At 31.4% G+C, this 16,303-nt stretch overlaps 1 protein-coding gene across 1 annotated transcript in view; it reads right to left on the bottom strand.

Moving 5' to 3' along the window:
- Positions 1 to 16,303, bottom strand: part of NCAPG2 (non-SMC condensin II complex subunit G2) — an 86,248-nt gene that overhangs the window by 21,486 nt on the left and 48,459 nt on the right. Inside the window, exons 20-24 of the mRNA XM_052000220.1 lie at positions 14,066 to 14,182; positions 13,847 to 13,984; positions 13,261 to 13,360; positions 9,132 to 9,319; positions 7,049 to 7,189 (exon numbers count right to left, since the gene is read on the bottom strand). Of these exons, the coding sequence (XP_051856180.1) occupies positions 7,049 to 7,189; positions 9,132 to 9,319; positions 13,261 to 13,360; positions 13,847 to 13,984; positions 14,066 to 14,182 (684 nt within the window). The remainder of the gene's footprint in view (positions 1 to 7,048; positions 7,190 to 9,131; positions 9,320 to 13,260; positions 13,361 to 13,846; positions 13,985 to 14,065; positions 14,183 to 16,303) is intronic.

Here is a 16,303-nt window from a genome sequence, read left to right as displayed (position 1 = left end):
GAAGTGACTCAGCACAGATCACAGCACAACTGTGCAGCCCTAACCCGCAGTACAGAGCTTTTCCTTGGGGCAGTTATGAACCTGTACGGCAAAGGGGAACAGCCCAGGATAGCCTCTAATCTGCACAGTGGGGGGCTTGGCCTAGGGCTGCAGTGTGCCACTTGCTTCAGGGCAGAGACACTTCCAGTCTGAGTGATGCTATTCACTGGTCAGCCAATAATACCCACAGCACCACAGGGGGCTTTGGCCTCGGGTAGTGACACTTTCACTGCTTAGTCTCTAGCCTTAGGGCAGTCGCTAAATCACACACCGGGGTTCTCCACTGGACACTGCTAAATCACTTCCAGTTGGGGAGGGGGGGAGAACCTTTGCCCAGAGCACTCCCATACCTTAGTTCCTGAAGCCTATTTATATCTCTCACTGCTTTGCAGAAGAAACTGGTAACACCCTTGCCCTGAAGGCAGACCCTAAAGGCTTTAAAAAATGAGTAAAAAAATCAAAAGGATGATCAATAGCTTCTGTACAGAAAAAGAGCAGGTTTGCAACCCTGAGAAGACTAATAGCAAACAGTCTCCAGACAATACCTAAAGGGGAATGTTACCTGGCCCCCTTTACATAACGCTCTCCTAGAAGAGACCATTAAAAGTCTCAAAAGAGAGTTAGAAGTGAGGAAAGAGAAGCTTTGCAACAAAGTAACAATTTCCTGAAATATGAATTGGAAAAAGTAAAAAATTCCCAGGAAGTGCAGGGAAACAGAATTTGTGAATTGGAAAAGGTAAAAAAAATCCCAGGAAAGTAGGATTTGTGAATTGGAAAATATAAAGAATTCACAAGAAAGTAGGATTTGTGAATTGGAAAAAGAAAATAATTCACTTAAAAAAAAAATTTAGTAAATGGAAAAAAAATCCATAGAGCAAAACAACTCATTTAAAAACTCAATTGGACATATACAAAAAGAAGGGGGGAAAGCTAATGAAGAAAATAACTCATTAAAAATCAGAACTGAACAAATAGAAACCAATGATTCATTGAGACAGCAAGAATCAGTCAAGCAAAACCAAAAAAAAAGATAAATTGGAAAAAACCATGAAAAATCTACTTGGAAAAATGATAGACCTGAAAAATAGATCTAGGAGAGATAGTCTGAGGATTACTGGAATTTCCGAAAATTATGATGAAAAAAGAGCCTAGATACTATTTTATAGGAAATCATCAAAGAGAACTGTTCAGAGGCAATAGAATCAGAAGGTAAAATAGGCATTGAAAGAATTCATTGAACACCTTCTGAAAAAGACTCTAAAATAAAAACTCCAAAGAATATTGTGCCCAAATTTCAGAACTATCAGATTAAGAAAAAATATTACAAACAACCAGAAAAAAAAATTCAAATATTGAGGTACCACAATAAGGATCACCCAAGATCTGGCTGCCTCCACATTAAAGGATCGAAGGGTCTGGAATCTGATATTCTGAAAAGCAGCAGAACTTGGAATGCAGCCAAGAATAAACTACCCAGCCAAGCTGAGCATTTTCTTCCAGGGAAGATCTGTTAATGAAACAGATGAATTCCATTCGTTTCTAAGGAAAAAACCAGAACTAAAGAAAAAATTTGATCTCCAACCATATGACTCAAGAGAAACCGAAAAGGTAAAAGGAACTCTTGAAAACTCTATTTCTGTTGTGTATATACAAAAAGACGACATGTATAATTTGATTTTACTGATATAACATAAAAAAAGGGAAGTAGAAATGGAAAGGGGATAATGTCAGAAAGGGGGGATAAAAAGAGGGAAACTATAAACCACAAAGAAGCAAAGGAAACATCATATCTGAGGGAATTTAGAGAGGGGGAGGAACAGTGTATGAATCTTACTCTCATCAGAGTTGACTCAAAGAGAAAATAACTGATATATTTATTTTATAGAAAATCTTCTCTCACCTCATTAAAAAGGGGGAGAGGAAAAAGAAAAGAGTAATAAGGGAAGGGTACAAGTAAGGGGAAGAGATTTAAAAGAGGGAGGGTCCTAAAAAGGGTGAGCGGGGTGATACAAATGGGGCACTTAAGTTTAAAACTGGGAAAGATGGTATGGGGGGGAATAATAGGATGGCAGGAAATACATGGAATTAGTCATTTTAACAGTAAATGTGAATGGGATGAACTCTCCCATAAAGTGGAGGCGAATAGCAGACTGGATCAAAAGTCAGAACCCTATAATATGTTGTTTACATGAAACACATTTAAAGCAGGGAGATACATAGAGAGTAAAGGTAAAAGGCTAGAGCAGAATCTATTATGCTTCAGGTGAAGTCAAAAAAGCAGGGGTAGCCATCCTTATCTCAGATTAAGCAAAAGCAAAAACTGATCTAATTAAAAGAGATAAAGAAGGAAACTATATCTTGCTAAAGGGTAGCATAGACAATGAAGCAATATCAATACTAAACATATATGCACCAATGGTATAGCATCTAACTTCCTAAAGAAGAAGTTAAGAGAGTTGCGAGAAGAAATAGACAGCAAAACCATAATAGTGGGAGATCTCAACCTTGCACTCTCAGAATTAGATAAATCAAACCACAAAACGAATAAGAAATTAAAGAGGTAAATAGAATATTAGGAAAATTAGGTATGATAGATCTTTAGAGAAAACTGAATGGAGACAGAAAGGAATCTTCTCAGCAGTTCATGGAATATATACAAAAATTGACCATATATTAGGACATAAAGACCTCAAAATTCAATGCAGGAAGGCAGAAATAGTAAATGCTTTCTTTTCAGATCACGATGCAATAAAAACTACATTCAACAAAAAATTAGGGGTAAATAAACCAAAAAGTATTTGGAAACTAAATAATCTCATCTTAAAGAATGATTGGGTGAAACAGAAAATTATAGACACAATTAATAATTTCACTCAAGATAATGACAATGATGACACATCATACCAAAGTTTGTGGGCCGCAGCCAAAGCTATAATAAGGGGAAATTTTACATCCTTAGAGGCTTACTTGAATAAAATAGAGAAAGAGAAGATCAATGAATTGGGCTTGCAACTTAAAAAGCTAGAAAAAGACCAAATTTAAAACCCCCAATCAAATAGTAAATTTGAAATTCTAAAATTAAAAGGAGAAATTAATATTGAAAGTAAAAAAACTATTGAACTAATAAATAAAACTAAGAGTTGGTTTTATGAAAAAAACCAATAAAATAGATAAGCCTTTGATAAATCTGATTAGAAAAAGGAGAGAGGAAAATCAAATTAGTAGTCTTAAAAATGAAAAGAGAGAGCTTTCCACCAATGAAGATGAAATCAGATAAATAATTAGGAGTTATTTTGACTTTATGCCAATAAATTTGATAATTTAAGTGAAATGGATGACTACCTCCAAAAATACAGGCTTCCCAGATTAACAGAGGAGAAAATAAATTGCTTAAATAGTCCCATTTCAGAAAAAGAAATAGAACAAGCTATTAATCAACTCCCTAAGAAAAAATCCTCAGGAACAGATGGATTTACATGTGAATTCTACCAAACAGTTAAAGAACAATTAGCCCCAATGCTATATAAACTATTTGAAAAAATAGGGAATGAAGGAGTCCTACCAAATTCCTTTTATGACACAGACATGGTACTTATACCAAAACCAGGTAAGTTGAAAACAGAGAAAGAAAATTATAGATCAATCTCCCTAATGAAGATTGATGCTAAAAAGTTAAATAAGATATTAGCAAAAAGACTATAGAAAATCATCCCTAAGATAATATACCATGATCAAGTAGGATTTATACCAGGAATGCAGGGCTTGTTCAATATTAGGAAAACTATCAGCATAACTGGCCATATTAATAACCAAATTAACAAAAACCATATGATCATCTCAATAGATGCAGAAAAAGCATTTGATAAAATTCAACATCCATTCCTATTAAAAACACTTGAGAGTACAGGAATAAATGGACTTTTTAAAAAAAATAATCAGTAGCATCTACTTAAAACCATCAGTAAGCATCATATGTAATGAGGACAAACTGCAACCATCCTCAATAAGATCAGCAGTGAAGCAAGGGTTGCCCACTAGTACCATTACTATTCAATATTTTATTAGAATGCTACCTGTGGCAATAAGAGTGGAGAAAGAGATTAAAGGAATTAGAGTAACAAGAAAACCAAATTATCACTCTTTGCTGATGATATAAAGGTATACTTAGAGAACCCCAGAGATTCTACTAAAAAGTTATTAGAAATAATCCACACCTTTAACAAAGTTGCAGGAGACAAAATAAACCCACATAAGTCATCAGCATTCTTATATATCACTAACAAAACCCAACAGTTAGAGTTACAAAAAGAAATTCCATTTAACATAACTACTGATAGTATAAAATACTTAGGAATCTATCTGCCAAGGGAAAAAGAGAAACTTTATGAGCAAAACTACAAAACACTTTCCACACAAATTAAGTCTGATCTAACTAATTGGAAAAATATTAAATGCTCTTGGATAGGGAGAGCAAATATAATAAAGATGATAATACTACTTAAACTAATCTATTTATTTAGCGCTATACCAGACTCCCAAGAAACTGTTTTAATGACCTAGAAAAATAACAACAAAGTTCATATGGAAAACCAAAAGGTCAAGAATTTCAAGGGAATTAATGAAAAAAAAAATCAAATAAAGGTGGCCTAGCTGTACCAGATCTAAAATTATATTATAAAGCAGTAGTTACCAAAAACCATTTGGTATTGGCTAAGAAATAGATTAGTTGATGAGTGGAATAGGTTAGGTTCAAAGGACAAAATAGTCAATAACTTTAATACTCTAGTGTTTGACAAACCCAAAGACTCCAGCTTTTGGGATAAAAATTCACTGTTTGACAAAAATTGCTGGGAAAATTGGAAACTAATATGGCAGAAACTAGGCATTGACCCACATTTAACACTATACAACAAGATAAGGTCAAAACAGGTTCATGACCTAGGCATAAAGAATGAGATTATAAATAAATTAGAGGAACACAGGATAATTTACCTCTCAGACCTGTGGAAGAGGAAGGAATTTATGACCAAAGAAGAACTAGAGATCATTACTGATCACAAAACAGAAAATTTTGATTATATCAAATTGAAAAGTTTTTGTATAAACAAAACTAATGCAGACAAGATTAGAAGGGAAGCAATAAACTGGGAAAACATTTTTATAGTCAAAGGTTCTGATAAAGGCCTCATTTCCAAAATACATAGAGAATTGACTCAAATTTATAAGAAATCAAGCCATTCTCCCATTGATAAATGGTCAAAGCATATGAACAGACAATTCTTAGACGAAGAAATTGAAACTATTTCTAGCCATATGAAAACATGCTCCAAATTATTATTAATCAGAGAAATACAAATTAAGACAACTCTGAGATACCACTACATAACTGTCAGACTGGCTAGAATGACAGGGAAAGATAATGCGGAATGTTGGAGGGGATGTGGGAAAACAGGACACTAATACATTGTTGGTGAAACTGTGAACACATCCAGCCATTCTGGAGAACAATTTGGAACTATGCTCAAAAAATTATGAATAAAATAAAAGAAAATCAAGATAAAAAAAAAATCACCTATTCCAATTCCCACATTTTACCAACCATCAAATTGAGACCTTTAGTGGTAAAGTGATTTGCCCAATTTAACAAAAATTTTCTCCTTCCTCTATGCATTTCCACAAGTTGATGAGCTCTCTCTTCAGGCTTGGATGTCATCTACACTTGGCTCAGGAAAGTATGAGACAGACATATGCATCTTCTTTTAGGACAAGTTCCATAATATTGCATTATACCTTTTTAAATTGTTGCATCTAAAAGAATCTATCAAAAAAAATGGCCAAACTACAAGTTATGAGATTAAAGGGAATACTGTCTCTAAACTAGTTAATCATGTGGGTTTTGATTAAAAGCATAACAAACACCAGGGAACTTTCAATCTTATTTTAGTTAAGATGGATAAGGGACATGACAGTGCAAAATGAGGTTATGAAGAAAATAATTTTAGTAAATGCATAAACATCTCTGTGGCAGCAGCAGGAATTTGTTATTTGTTTTCATTTGGTAATGAAATCTTAACTAGGCTAAAATAAAATCAAGAGTATCACTAAGTATAAATATTAGTAAGTAATATGGTCAGAATTTTCAAAGGCAGAGATCAAAAAAAGGCGTCAAGAATGAAATATCATTAACCATTTTTATGATGAATTACAGGAATTTGGTTTTTACTTATAAACTATAATTCATATACATAGATATATATATTCCTAAAGGAATTTTGCCTAATCTTTCCAATGTTACTTCTATATTCTTTCTTGATCTATAAAAAATTCAAATGAATAGCTCAACTGGCAACAAGAGATATTTGGACTCCAATGATAATCTTCTCAAAAGCTCAAACCTAACATTTCTATAATAATTTGTCATGAATCTTTATATGAATTCTTTTTAAACTGTTTTTAATTTTAGTTCCAAAAGATACATTCTATAAATTTTAATAATACTTTCTCTTCTTTGCTCTAAAAGCTATCTCTTCCAAAGTGTAAACAGATGACTCTTAATTCTAACAATCTCCTACTTTGTGAACAAGTTTCTATATTTATTATTCTATGCATCTCAGTCAATGGATTTTAAGTCAAAGGATCTTGATTCATTTTATGGATGTTTCTAACTAGATATCTAATCTTGTAATTAGCTTCAGACCATTTATTATTTTCTGCATCTTTCACAACAGAACTAAGGCAAGTTTACCACTCAAAAAAATCGATTAAATGAAGTTGTAAATAAATGTCTTTTCTTTGTATGCCTAAATGAATATAAATTAAAGCATTACTTAATAGTTGTAAGGAAATCCTGTAACTCAAAACTTTACCAAAAATATTCCTTAAAAGCAGCATACTCAAAATTTTGTGAGCATTCTTCTTTAAGCCTTCCAAATAAATTACTACTGAGAAATAATGAACCATATATGAAAATCACAATATCTGTGATATTTTCTGGAGTAGCATACTTTACCTTTCGTAATTTGTGACTTATTTCAACCACTACTGCAGCTAAGAGAGTAGAAAGGACTCCTTGGTGTACTGATGTATTCATATGCCAAGACTGGACAGCACTTATAAATTCATCAAGAGGCACTTGAATAGAATTGAGTAACTAATTAAAAAAAAAAAAAAGAACAGTTATTTTAATAGAGCTAAAACCATATTTAATACTACTTCTGGAAACAGATAAACATATTAAATAGCTCTCAGGATCCAAAATCTGATTAACAAATACATGAATTTCTCCTTTTACTTTTCGTTTTTAGCTCTTCAGCAATTTCAGCACTTACTAATTCCTATGAAGAAGCTATTTACAGAAAGAAAAGCACAGGGGTGTGTAAATGCCAATATCTCTGGTGAAACATTTAAAAAGGGAAAATGATTTATAGAACAGTTTTAAAATCATCTTATTACATCAATCCATGTTATTAATGCTATGTATTGGCTAGAACATCAAAATCTATGCTACAGCAGATTTTTTCCCATCAGTCTTTAGAAAATTTCTACCAATCTGGATTTTTAATTCTTTAAACATAATGAAAAAAGAACCGGCATTATATTTCTCCTCTTCTCTTGTTTCTCCTATCCCTTGCTTCTTTTCACCTTAGCTCTCAGTCTCTCTTCTCTTCTCCTACCAATTCCAGAGTCTCAGAAATATGGCAGCCTATGGAAGAGTGATCCATCTGCCACTGGATGACATTGAGTTGTTTTTCAGTTATGTTCAACTCTTCATGACCTCATTTGAGCAAAAACATCAGATCATTTTCTTAGCTCATTTTACACACGAGGAAACTGATCCAAACAGGATAAAGTGACTTGTCCAAAAAAAAATACTAGACAAAGCTAGTATTTGAGGCCAGATTTGAATTCACGAAGATGAGTCTTCCTGACTCCAGCTCTGGCATGCTATACTGTGCACCTAGTTGCCCTAAAGTAGTTTACACTATAATGTGAATTGGAAAATGCTGACATAATAGAAATACTAAAGCTATTCCAATGTTTTATGACTGTTAGCAACAATTCTCTTCCTAAATTTCTGATTTGTAAAATGATATTACAACAAAAAGATCTTCAAAGTCCATCTTGATTTTTTTTATGAATTTGGAAAAAAGCAAATTTTCTTCTAGCTGTGTGACCATGGCCTTCACAATCTAGATCAGTTTCACCATTTCTTTAAGAAGGGAATTGGGAAATCCATGGACTGTAAGGTCTCTTACAAGTCTAAATTCATACAATGAAAAACCAAACAACTTATTTCTTTTAAATATTTAGCCAAACAAAATGAAAGATATTTTCCTAACACTATGTATAATCTTAAATTAGTTTAAACTGTATAAAAATTAGAATACATAATTTTAAATATCTGGATTTGATATAACATTTAGAGCCAGTGAAGGCCAACAAACCACAAATGAAAATTCAATTGTCTTTTAACCAAGGGTAAATGAAAGAACAAATAGCAGAAATACAGTGCATCCTCTATGATTGTTTAAAAAATTTTTTCTAGATATATTCTTGACTTTTCAGATGGATAAATGGACCTGTTTATTTACTGATAATGCTCAAAGGAAAAATATAAGAGTAAATACTCCAACATATATTGTAGAACCTCTAAATTGAAGTTAAAATAAAAGTTTAAAGTATAAAATTAAAAAATATATAGTGATGGAAGAGAGAAAAGGAGTTGGCAGAATATGTAGGAAGGAGAGCTACAGTCTAAGTCAAGTAAGTAAGCACTTATATAAATGAAATAACATCATTCAAAATTTAAATGCATAGTTTAATGAAGTTTTATTTGAGGGCTTAAAATGGTGCAAGTCATTTTCTACATGACAAACAAATTACCTCTATTTCTGAATTTTAATAAAAGTATATTTTGTAATGTTTGATAAGAAACTTGTATATTTTACAGAATATTTTTATTACATGTTGAAATCTTCTTCAAGGTAAAGCTACACCATAACTCATTTCTAGTCATGATCTTATGGGTCAGTGGTTCATCTAATCTCAAATTTTAACATAAAATAAATTATAAAAGAAAGCTACAGAAATACCTCTAGGCCTTCTTCTTCTTGTTTTTTGAAATTGTATGCAACACATTCCAACATTTTCTGGAATACCTTCTGAATCAAGTCAAAAAAAGTTTCAACTTCTTCTTTTGAATTATATATCTGAATTAAAGAACTTGATGTCATCTCTTTGAGAATACAAAGGAGTAGTGGAATACAAAAATACCCTTTTTCTAAAAAACAAGGAAAGGAAGAGAAAAAAAATGACAAATTAGTTTCATTAACATATTTTAATTGAATTAATACTAGTTTTTTGATCACTTAATACAACTATATAACTAGCATTATGTTACTTAAATTGTCATAAAAATTCTACTCTGATCCTTTGGTGCAAATATGTTCCAAAGTTATATAATTAAAACAATTTTGCCCATTAGAACCCTGCTCATAATGTATCAGGGCTCCCTTTTGTTTCTATGATAAATTACAAATTGCTCTGTTGGCATTTAAAAGGCCTTCACGATCTGGATGGCACCTACTTTTCTAAGATTATTCCATACTATTGCCTTCACATTTCCCATATTTTAGCCCAAGTGCTTTACTCAAAATTCCACATGCCTTTTCATAGGATGTCTTTCCTATTGCTGAAAGGCATGTCTTCCTTATTTCTGCTTCATAGAATTCCTACAAAATGGAATTCTCATGTGACCTCTTACATTAGACCTTTTGTGACCTCCTTTACTGTAGTTGCCTTCTCAAAATTATTTTGTGCATTTTCTATGCATTTTGTGTGTAATTATGTGTATACATACTGTTTTCTAAAACAGATTATAATCTCTTTGTGATTATAAAACAGGGCCCAAAGGCTAATAACACAATGTTTCTAATTGCACATATTTAATCTATAGAAGAGTAATTGCTGTCTTGGGGGAAAAGAAGGTAAGAGAAGTATGGAGAAAAATAACAAAGTATTATAAAAACTAATGTTGAAAATTATCCTTAATGTATTTAGAAAATAAAATATTATTGAAAAAATTTTAAGTGCTTCCTGATCAACTAATACCTATTTTATCATATCTTCTCAATAGATATGTTACAAGAAAGCTTGTATGGGTTTTAACAAGATAGAAAGATTCCGAGCATTATTTTCATTTCAAAGAGGGTGGCAGAAAGGAGGGAGGCTTTTTGTTTTCTTTTTGTTTTTTTTTAACTGTCAATTAACATAGAAACCATGTTTATTTGTGCTTATGAGTGTAGGAAGATTAAGTTAGGGTTATGCCAGTATAATTAGATAATTATTTCATACTGACATAACAAATTACTAAGCAAAGTATGGTGGGAAAAAAGTAAAATAAAAAACCAAAACCAAAACCACTATAGCCTTAAATGGAAATTGATTTCCCTTCTCTGATGCAAAGGAAATGGTTTATTTGAATAGATTCAAAGATATAATGTTATGTTGCCTACTAGAAATAAAGATAATTCAGAAAAATACTGATTCAAGGACATAGGGTTTAAGCAAATTTAACTCGACTCAAGAAAATCTAGAATTATAGTAATATAATATGACAAAACTAAATTCAAATGAGAAAAATGGGCAATGATTACCAAAGGAATTAATTATAAAACATTTACAGGATATCACTGACAATGAGAAAATATTGAAGTTAAATGTATACTCAATGTTATAGCAACTAAATTTATAAAAGAAGTTCCAAAAAAAATTAGAAAATAAATGCTTTTAAAACACAATAAATCCATAAATATTTATTAAGTGCTTACCTTGTTCCAGACAGTATGCTAAGCTCTAGAGATACAAAAAGAGCCCTAAAAAACCCAAAAAGAGCCAAAAGACAAATCCTTGCTTTTAAGGACCTCGTAATCTAATGAGCAGACAAAAAATAAAAGTATGAAATTAGCTATCTGAAGAATAAATAGTAAATAATAAACTGAGGAAAGGCACTAGAATTTAAGAGGCACTGTAGAAGAGGAGATCTTAGTTGAGCCTTAAACAAAGCGAGGAAAGATGTGAAAGTAAAGTGGCCTAGTCACAGAAAATCTCAAATTGTATTACAAAGTGATAATCATTAAAACAATCTAATACTGGCTAAGAAATAAAGTGGTGGACCAGCAGAATAGATGAGGTACACTTTACAAAGTAGTAAATGACCATACTTATCCAGTGTTTGATAAATGCATAGATATAAGCATTTGAGATAAGAACTCACTATCTGACAAAAATTGCTAGGAAATGTGGAAAATAGTTTGGCACAAAGTAGATAAAGACCAATATCTCATACTAGTTAAGGTCAAAATGGGTACTTTAGATTTAGATGTAAAGAGAGATATCATAAATATATTAGGGGAAAATGGAATATCTTATCTGTCAGATCCACAAATAAATGAAGAGCTTAAAACAAAAGAAGAGATAGCATTAAAAAGAATCAAAATTGATAATTTTGACTATTAAATTAAAGAGTTTTTGCACAAATAAATCCAATACATCCTAGATTAGAAGAAAAACAGAAAGCTGGGGAGAAATTTTACAGCAACCCAGTCTGATAAAGGCTTCATTTCTTAATTATATGGAGAACTGAGTCAAATCTATAAAAATATTAGACCCATCTCAATTGACAAATAATCAAAAGATATGAACAGGCAGTTTTCAGAAAAAGAAATTAAAGTTAACTAGAGTTTCTTGAAAAAACTGCTCTAAGTGACTATTGATTATTTTTGTTCAGTAACTTTACAATCATGTCCAAATCTTGGTGACCCCATTTGAGATTTTCTTGGCAGAGATTCCTTCTTCAATTCATTTTACAGATGAGGAAACTGAGGTAAACAGTTAAATGATTTGATCCAGGTCACATAGCTAGTAAATAGCTGAAGTTAAATTTGAATTCTACAAAATGAGTTTTCCTGATTCTAGATCTGATATTCTATACACTGTATCACCTAGCTGCCCTTACTACTGATTAGAAAAATGTAGATTAAGCCTGAGGCACTACTTTGCACCTCCCAGCTTGGCTAATACAACAGAAAAGAGAAATGGCAAATGTTGGAAGAAATATGGAAAAACTGTGACACTAATGTATTCTTGATGAAGTTGTGAATTAATCCAAACATTCTGGAGAGCAATCTGGAATTATGCCCAAAGGACTACACTCTTTGATCCAGTAATACTATTATTAAGTCTAAAACACAAAGAAATTTAAAAATAAAAGGAAAAAAAACCACTATATACACAAAAATATTTGTAGTAACACTTTTTGGGGTGGCAAATAACTATAAACTAAGGGGATGACCTTTAATTGAAGAATGACTGAACTGTGGTATATGACTGTAATAGAATACTATTATTATGCTAGAAGAAATGAAGAGTGAGAAAAATATAGTAAAACTTATATTAATTAATGCAAAGTGAAGTGAACAGAACCAGGAAAACAGTGTGCACAATAACAACAATGTTGTATAGAGAAAAATTGTGAATGACTTATTTATCTTAAGCAAAATAATGACCCAATACAATTCCAAAGGTCTTATGATGAAAAATGCTATCCACTCCAGAGAAAGAACAAAGTTTGAATGCAGATCAAAACATACTTATTTCTAAAATCTTTTATGTGAGTGTTTGTTGTGTGAATGTCATAAAAAAATAGACATAATTTCCGGAACACAATGATAGATCCCAAGAAGGGGATTTCTTTCTTCATTATACCTCAGTGGAATACTGCCTTTTTGGGCTCTCTTAAGATTCCACAACCCTTTTCATCAATGGATATTAAAGATCTCAGGTTTTTAGACGCATTTGCCATGTCCAGGCAAATGAGTCACATGGACAAATAAAGCCAAACTTTAAGGAACATGTGCTTAGTTAAAACTATTAGTAAAATCTCTCAGATCCCAGAACTACTCCCAATATGAGCTTTGGGGAAAGTTTTTTTTACCTTCAAAAAACCCCAAAAATATGTCTCCATTTTTTTTGCAACCAAAAAGCAAAAAGATTTTTTAAAAAATTAAAAAAATTTTTTAAAGGAATTTTGTTTCCAAAAGGTTTGCTAAAATGGATAATACATGCCATTAGTATTTAATAAAACACTGGATATGTACTTGTAGGAAAGCTACATCAAAAAATAAATTGTACTTGTACTCTATTAAAAAAAAAATGAAATACCTGTTTGCAAAATTCCAAGAGTTATTTTTAAAAATTGCACATGAAACTTAGAATCTCCAAAGCCAATCATTACAGCATCTTTACACACTGTGACATAGGCCTACAAAAGAAAGAGATCAATTGACAAGGTGTGATGATAAAAATCACCATTAAAATAAAAATTTATAAAAGTTTAATAAAATTCAGTCTTTCTAACATTTAATAGACCAGATCCTTTCTGATTTATATAAACATATTTGAAATACTTCTATAAGAATACAGCTTTAGATACTGTTTTCCCAATTCACAAATACTATATTTTTACCTTTTAATCTTTTCTTAAAAAAAAAAAAGTCACAAGAAAAAAGTATGTGAATTAACAAAATAAATTCTGGTCACTTATATTGCTCTATGGTTTATAATTCTCCTTAATACTATGTAAATCTTAAGCATATAATTTTAAAGTGTATCAATAACAAAATTCAAAACTAAGCCAATTCACACTGAGAAAAAATGTTTCAAACAATAAGCATTTATTAAGTGCCACCTGCTCCAAGCACTATGCTAAGCACTGAGGATATAAAGAAAGGCAAGATAAAGTCCCAACCTGAATTGTTTTCTGACAAATCTCTCTACAGGATTTCAAATGTTCTTCTTGTTGATGAATAATAGGTAGTACTTGGTTTTCTATCCAAAATCCAGTTTCTTCCAAAAGAGATAGATAAATCTTTTCTTCTGAGCAAAACTATTTAACAATCAAAAAAACCAAATCAGTAACGAATTTTATTTGTTAACATGATTTTTATGCCATTGTAAAACTATATACCTTGTCGTGGAGATGAATACATAATCGACAATAGATAGTAAAGGCTCGTACAGCAGTTGCTTGATTGAAGTTAGGTGACTTTATATCAGATGACTGTATAACTGACACAATATCTTTCTGAAATACAGTGGCAAATGGTTAAGTGACAAGGAATTTAAGTCTCATTCTCAAATATATGCAACTACACTAATCTTAGAAAATTACATCAGATAATGCAATTCCAGTGCTGCAATCAAAAAGTCACCTTGGATTTAATTATATTTAGGCTTGTGAATTTTAAGTCCAACAAAGCTCTTTGTAAATTTAGCACTAGAATAAAATAAAATAACTAAATATGGATTTAATTTCTAAAACACAGGGATGAAGATACACTCCTAGAGTTCAAAAGTCTTGATATACTAATTACTTAATTAGAATTTTAATTCAGTAATCATATAAGATAACAGCTGTTATCTTATATATATATATAAGGTATTGCAATGTAAAAAGAAAAATCTAAACAGGCTACAATAAAAAAGTAATCAAAAGAAAAAGAATTAAATGATTACTAGAACAATTGATAACTATGTCCTACATAGAATGGGCACTTACTTATAGAAATATCTAAAAGAAACCAGGTCAGAAATAGAAACTTACATGATGGATAGAAATCAATAAATACTAGGTATCATTAAATAACAGATATGAACAAGTTTTGCTAAGTAAAAAGCACCCCAAAACAGGTGATAATTAAAAAGCACTAATCAATCAGTAAGCATTTAAGTGCCTTAAATATGCCTGATATTATGCTAGACTCTGAGGAAATAAGAACAAAAACAAACTACAGATTGAACTGACTGTATATTTTTTAAAAATTGTATAATACAGAAAATTTGTTTCATATATATTTCTATCTTTCTGTTCTACTGTGTATATGTGGAAGTACCCTTTTGATGTTGAAGTTCAGAATTAAACAATGATGGGGAAAAGATGGTTTTTAATTCTGTTATGTTTCCCTATCACCTCCAGTCTATTTCAACTCCTTTGCCAGACATTTAAGAAAGATCTTTTTCTTCCTTTTCATCTCCTATTCATCCTTTCAAACTGTTTTTATTCAGGTATCAACTTCTTCATGAAGTATTCCTCTAGCCATTCAGGAAAAATTCTCTTCTCTAGCTAGATCTCATGAAATTCTTTGTTCACTCTATACTACACATGTTTATTATATATATATAAATATCATGATTTCCCTTACTCCTGGTAAATGGCTAGTTTCTCTCATAACAAGTTCCATGAAAATAGCAAATTATTAAACTTTCTACATCCTAAAATTAGTAGCAGATATCTGTATGTAATACTCAAATATATTTCTTGACTCTTTCATTTAATTAATTAGTTGTCCACTGAACAAGGTAAACATAGCTCTATGTCTAGTAGTATGTACTACAGTTCCTCACTAGACATTTTTGAAAAAAATAAGTTACTTAAGGTTTAAAAAAAAAGTTTCCATCAGCCTGAAGAACAATATGATGTCTTGTTTTTTGATGTTGGCTACTAATTTTTTTAATTCCTTGAAACCTGTGCCACAGAATAAGAGGTACTTTTCTGGCATATGCTATTTGCTTTCAGCCCCTCCTTTTCATCATTCTCCCTTATGAAAAGGAAAAACTAATTGTGTTTGTGTTTAATACATTTCCATTACTAATCTTGATTCCAAATTTCAGCAATAGAGTCAAGATGAAATAAGCAACAGTGGGAACTTAAAACTTCTTAACTCCTTAATATATAATACTCAAATTCATGTCATGTCAGTTTCTACCAGTGTTCATGCTATTAACCCTTCTTGAAATATCCTTCACTCCCTTATCTATATACTCCCCATCATCTATTGTGTAATTCAAGGTTTAGCTGCTTCATGAATTGTTTCACAGGTGGTGTAGCCTAATCCTGATCTGGTCTGTCTTGAAATTCATAACATACTTATGAATTTTATTACATAAGGTAACCAATAATTGCTGGTTTCCTTGTATTGGTCACTGGTTTTTTCACATTTTAACCTTGTCTTCCCAATTCATTTTAACCAAGATGCTCAGAAGATCAAGGTTCTCGTAAAGGTTTTGCCACACACTAACATGTGACAAAGGATCTTAGCAACTTTCTGGACATAAATTTCCTCATCTGCAAAATGAGGCAGCTGAACAAGACAACCTCTATGAATATTTTAAGCTCTGATAGTCTACTGATAAAACAAGTATGAGA

This window comes from Antechinus flavipes, chromosome 5, assembly GCF_016432865.1.
Source record: "Antechinus flavipes isolate AdamAnt ecotype Samford, QLD, Australia chromosome 5, AdamAnt_v2, whole genome shotgun sequence".
In the NCBI taxonomy this organism is placed as follows: domain Eukaryota; kingdom Metazoa; phylum Chordata; class Mammalia; order Dasyuromorphia; family Dasyuridae; genus Antechinus; species Antechinus flavipes.
The sequence above is the reverse complement of the archived record's forward strand: the minus strand, read 5'-3'. Positions and strand labels throughout refer to the sequence as shown.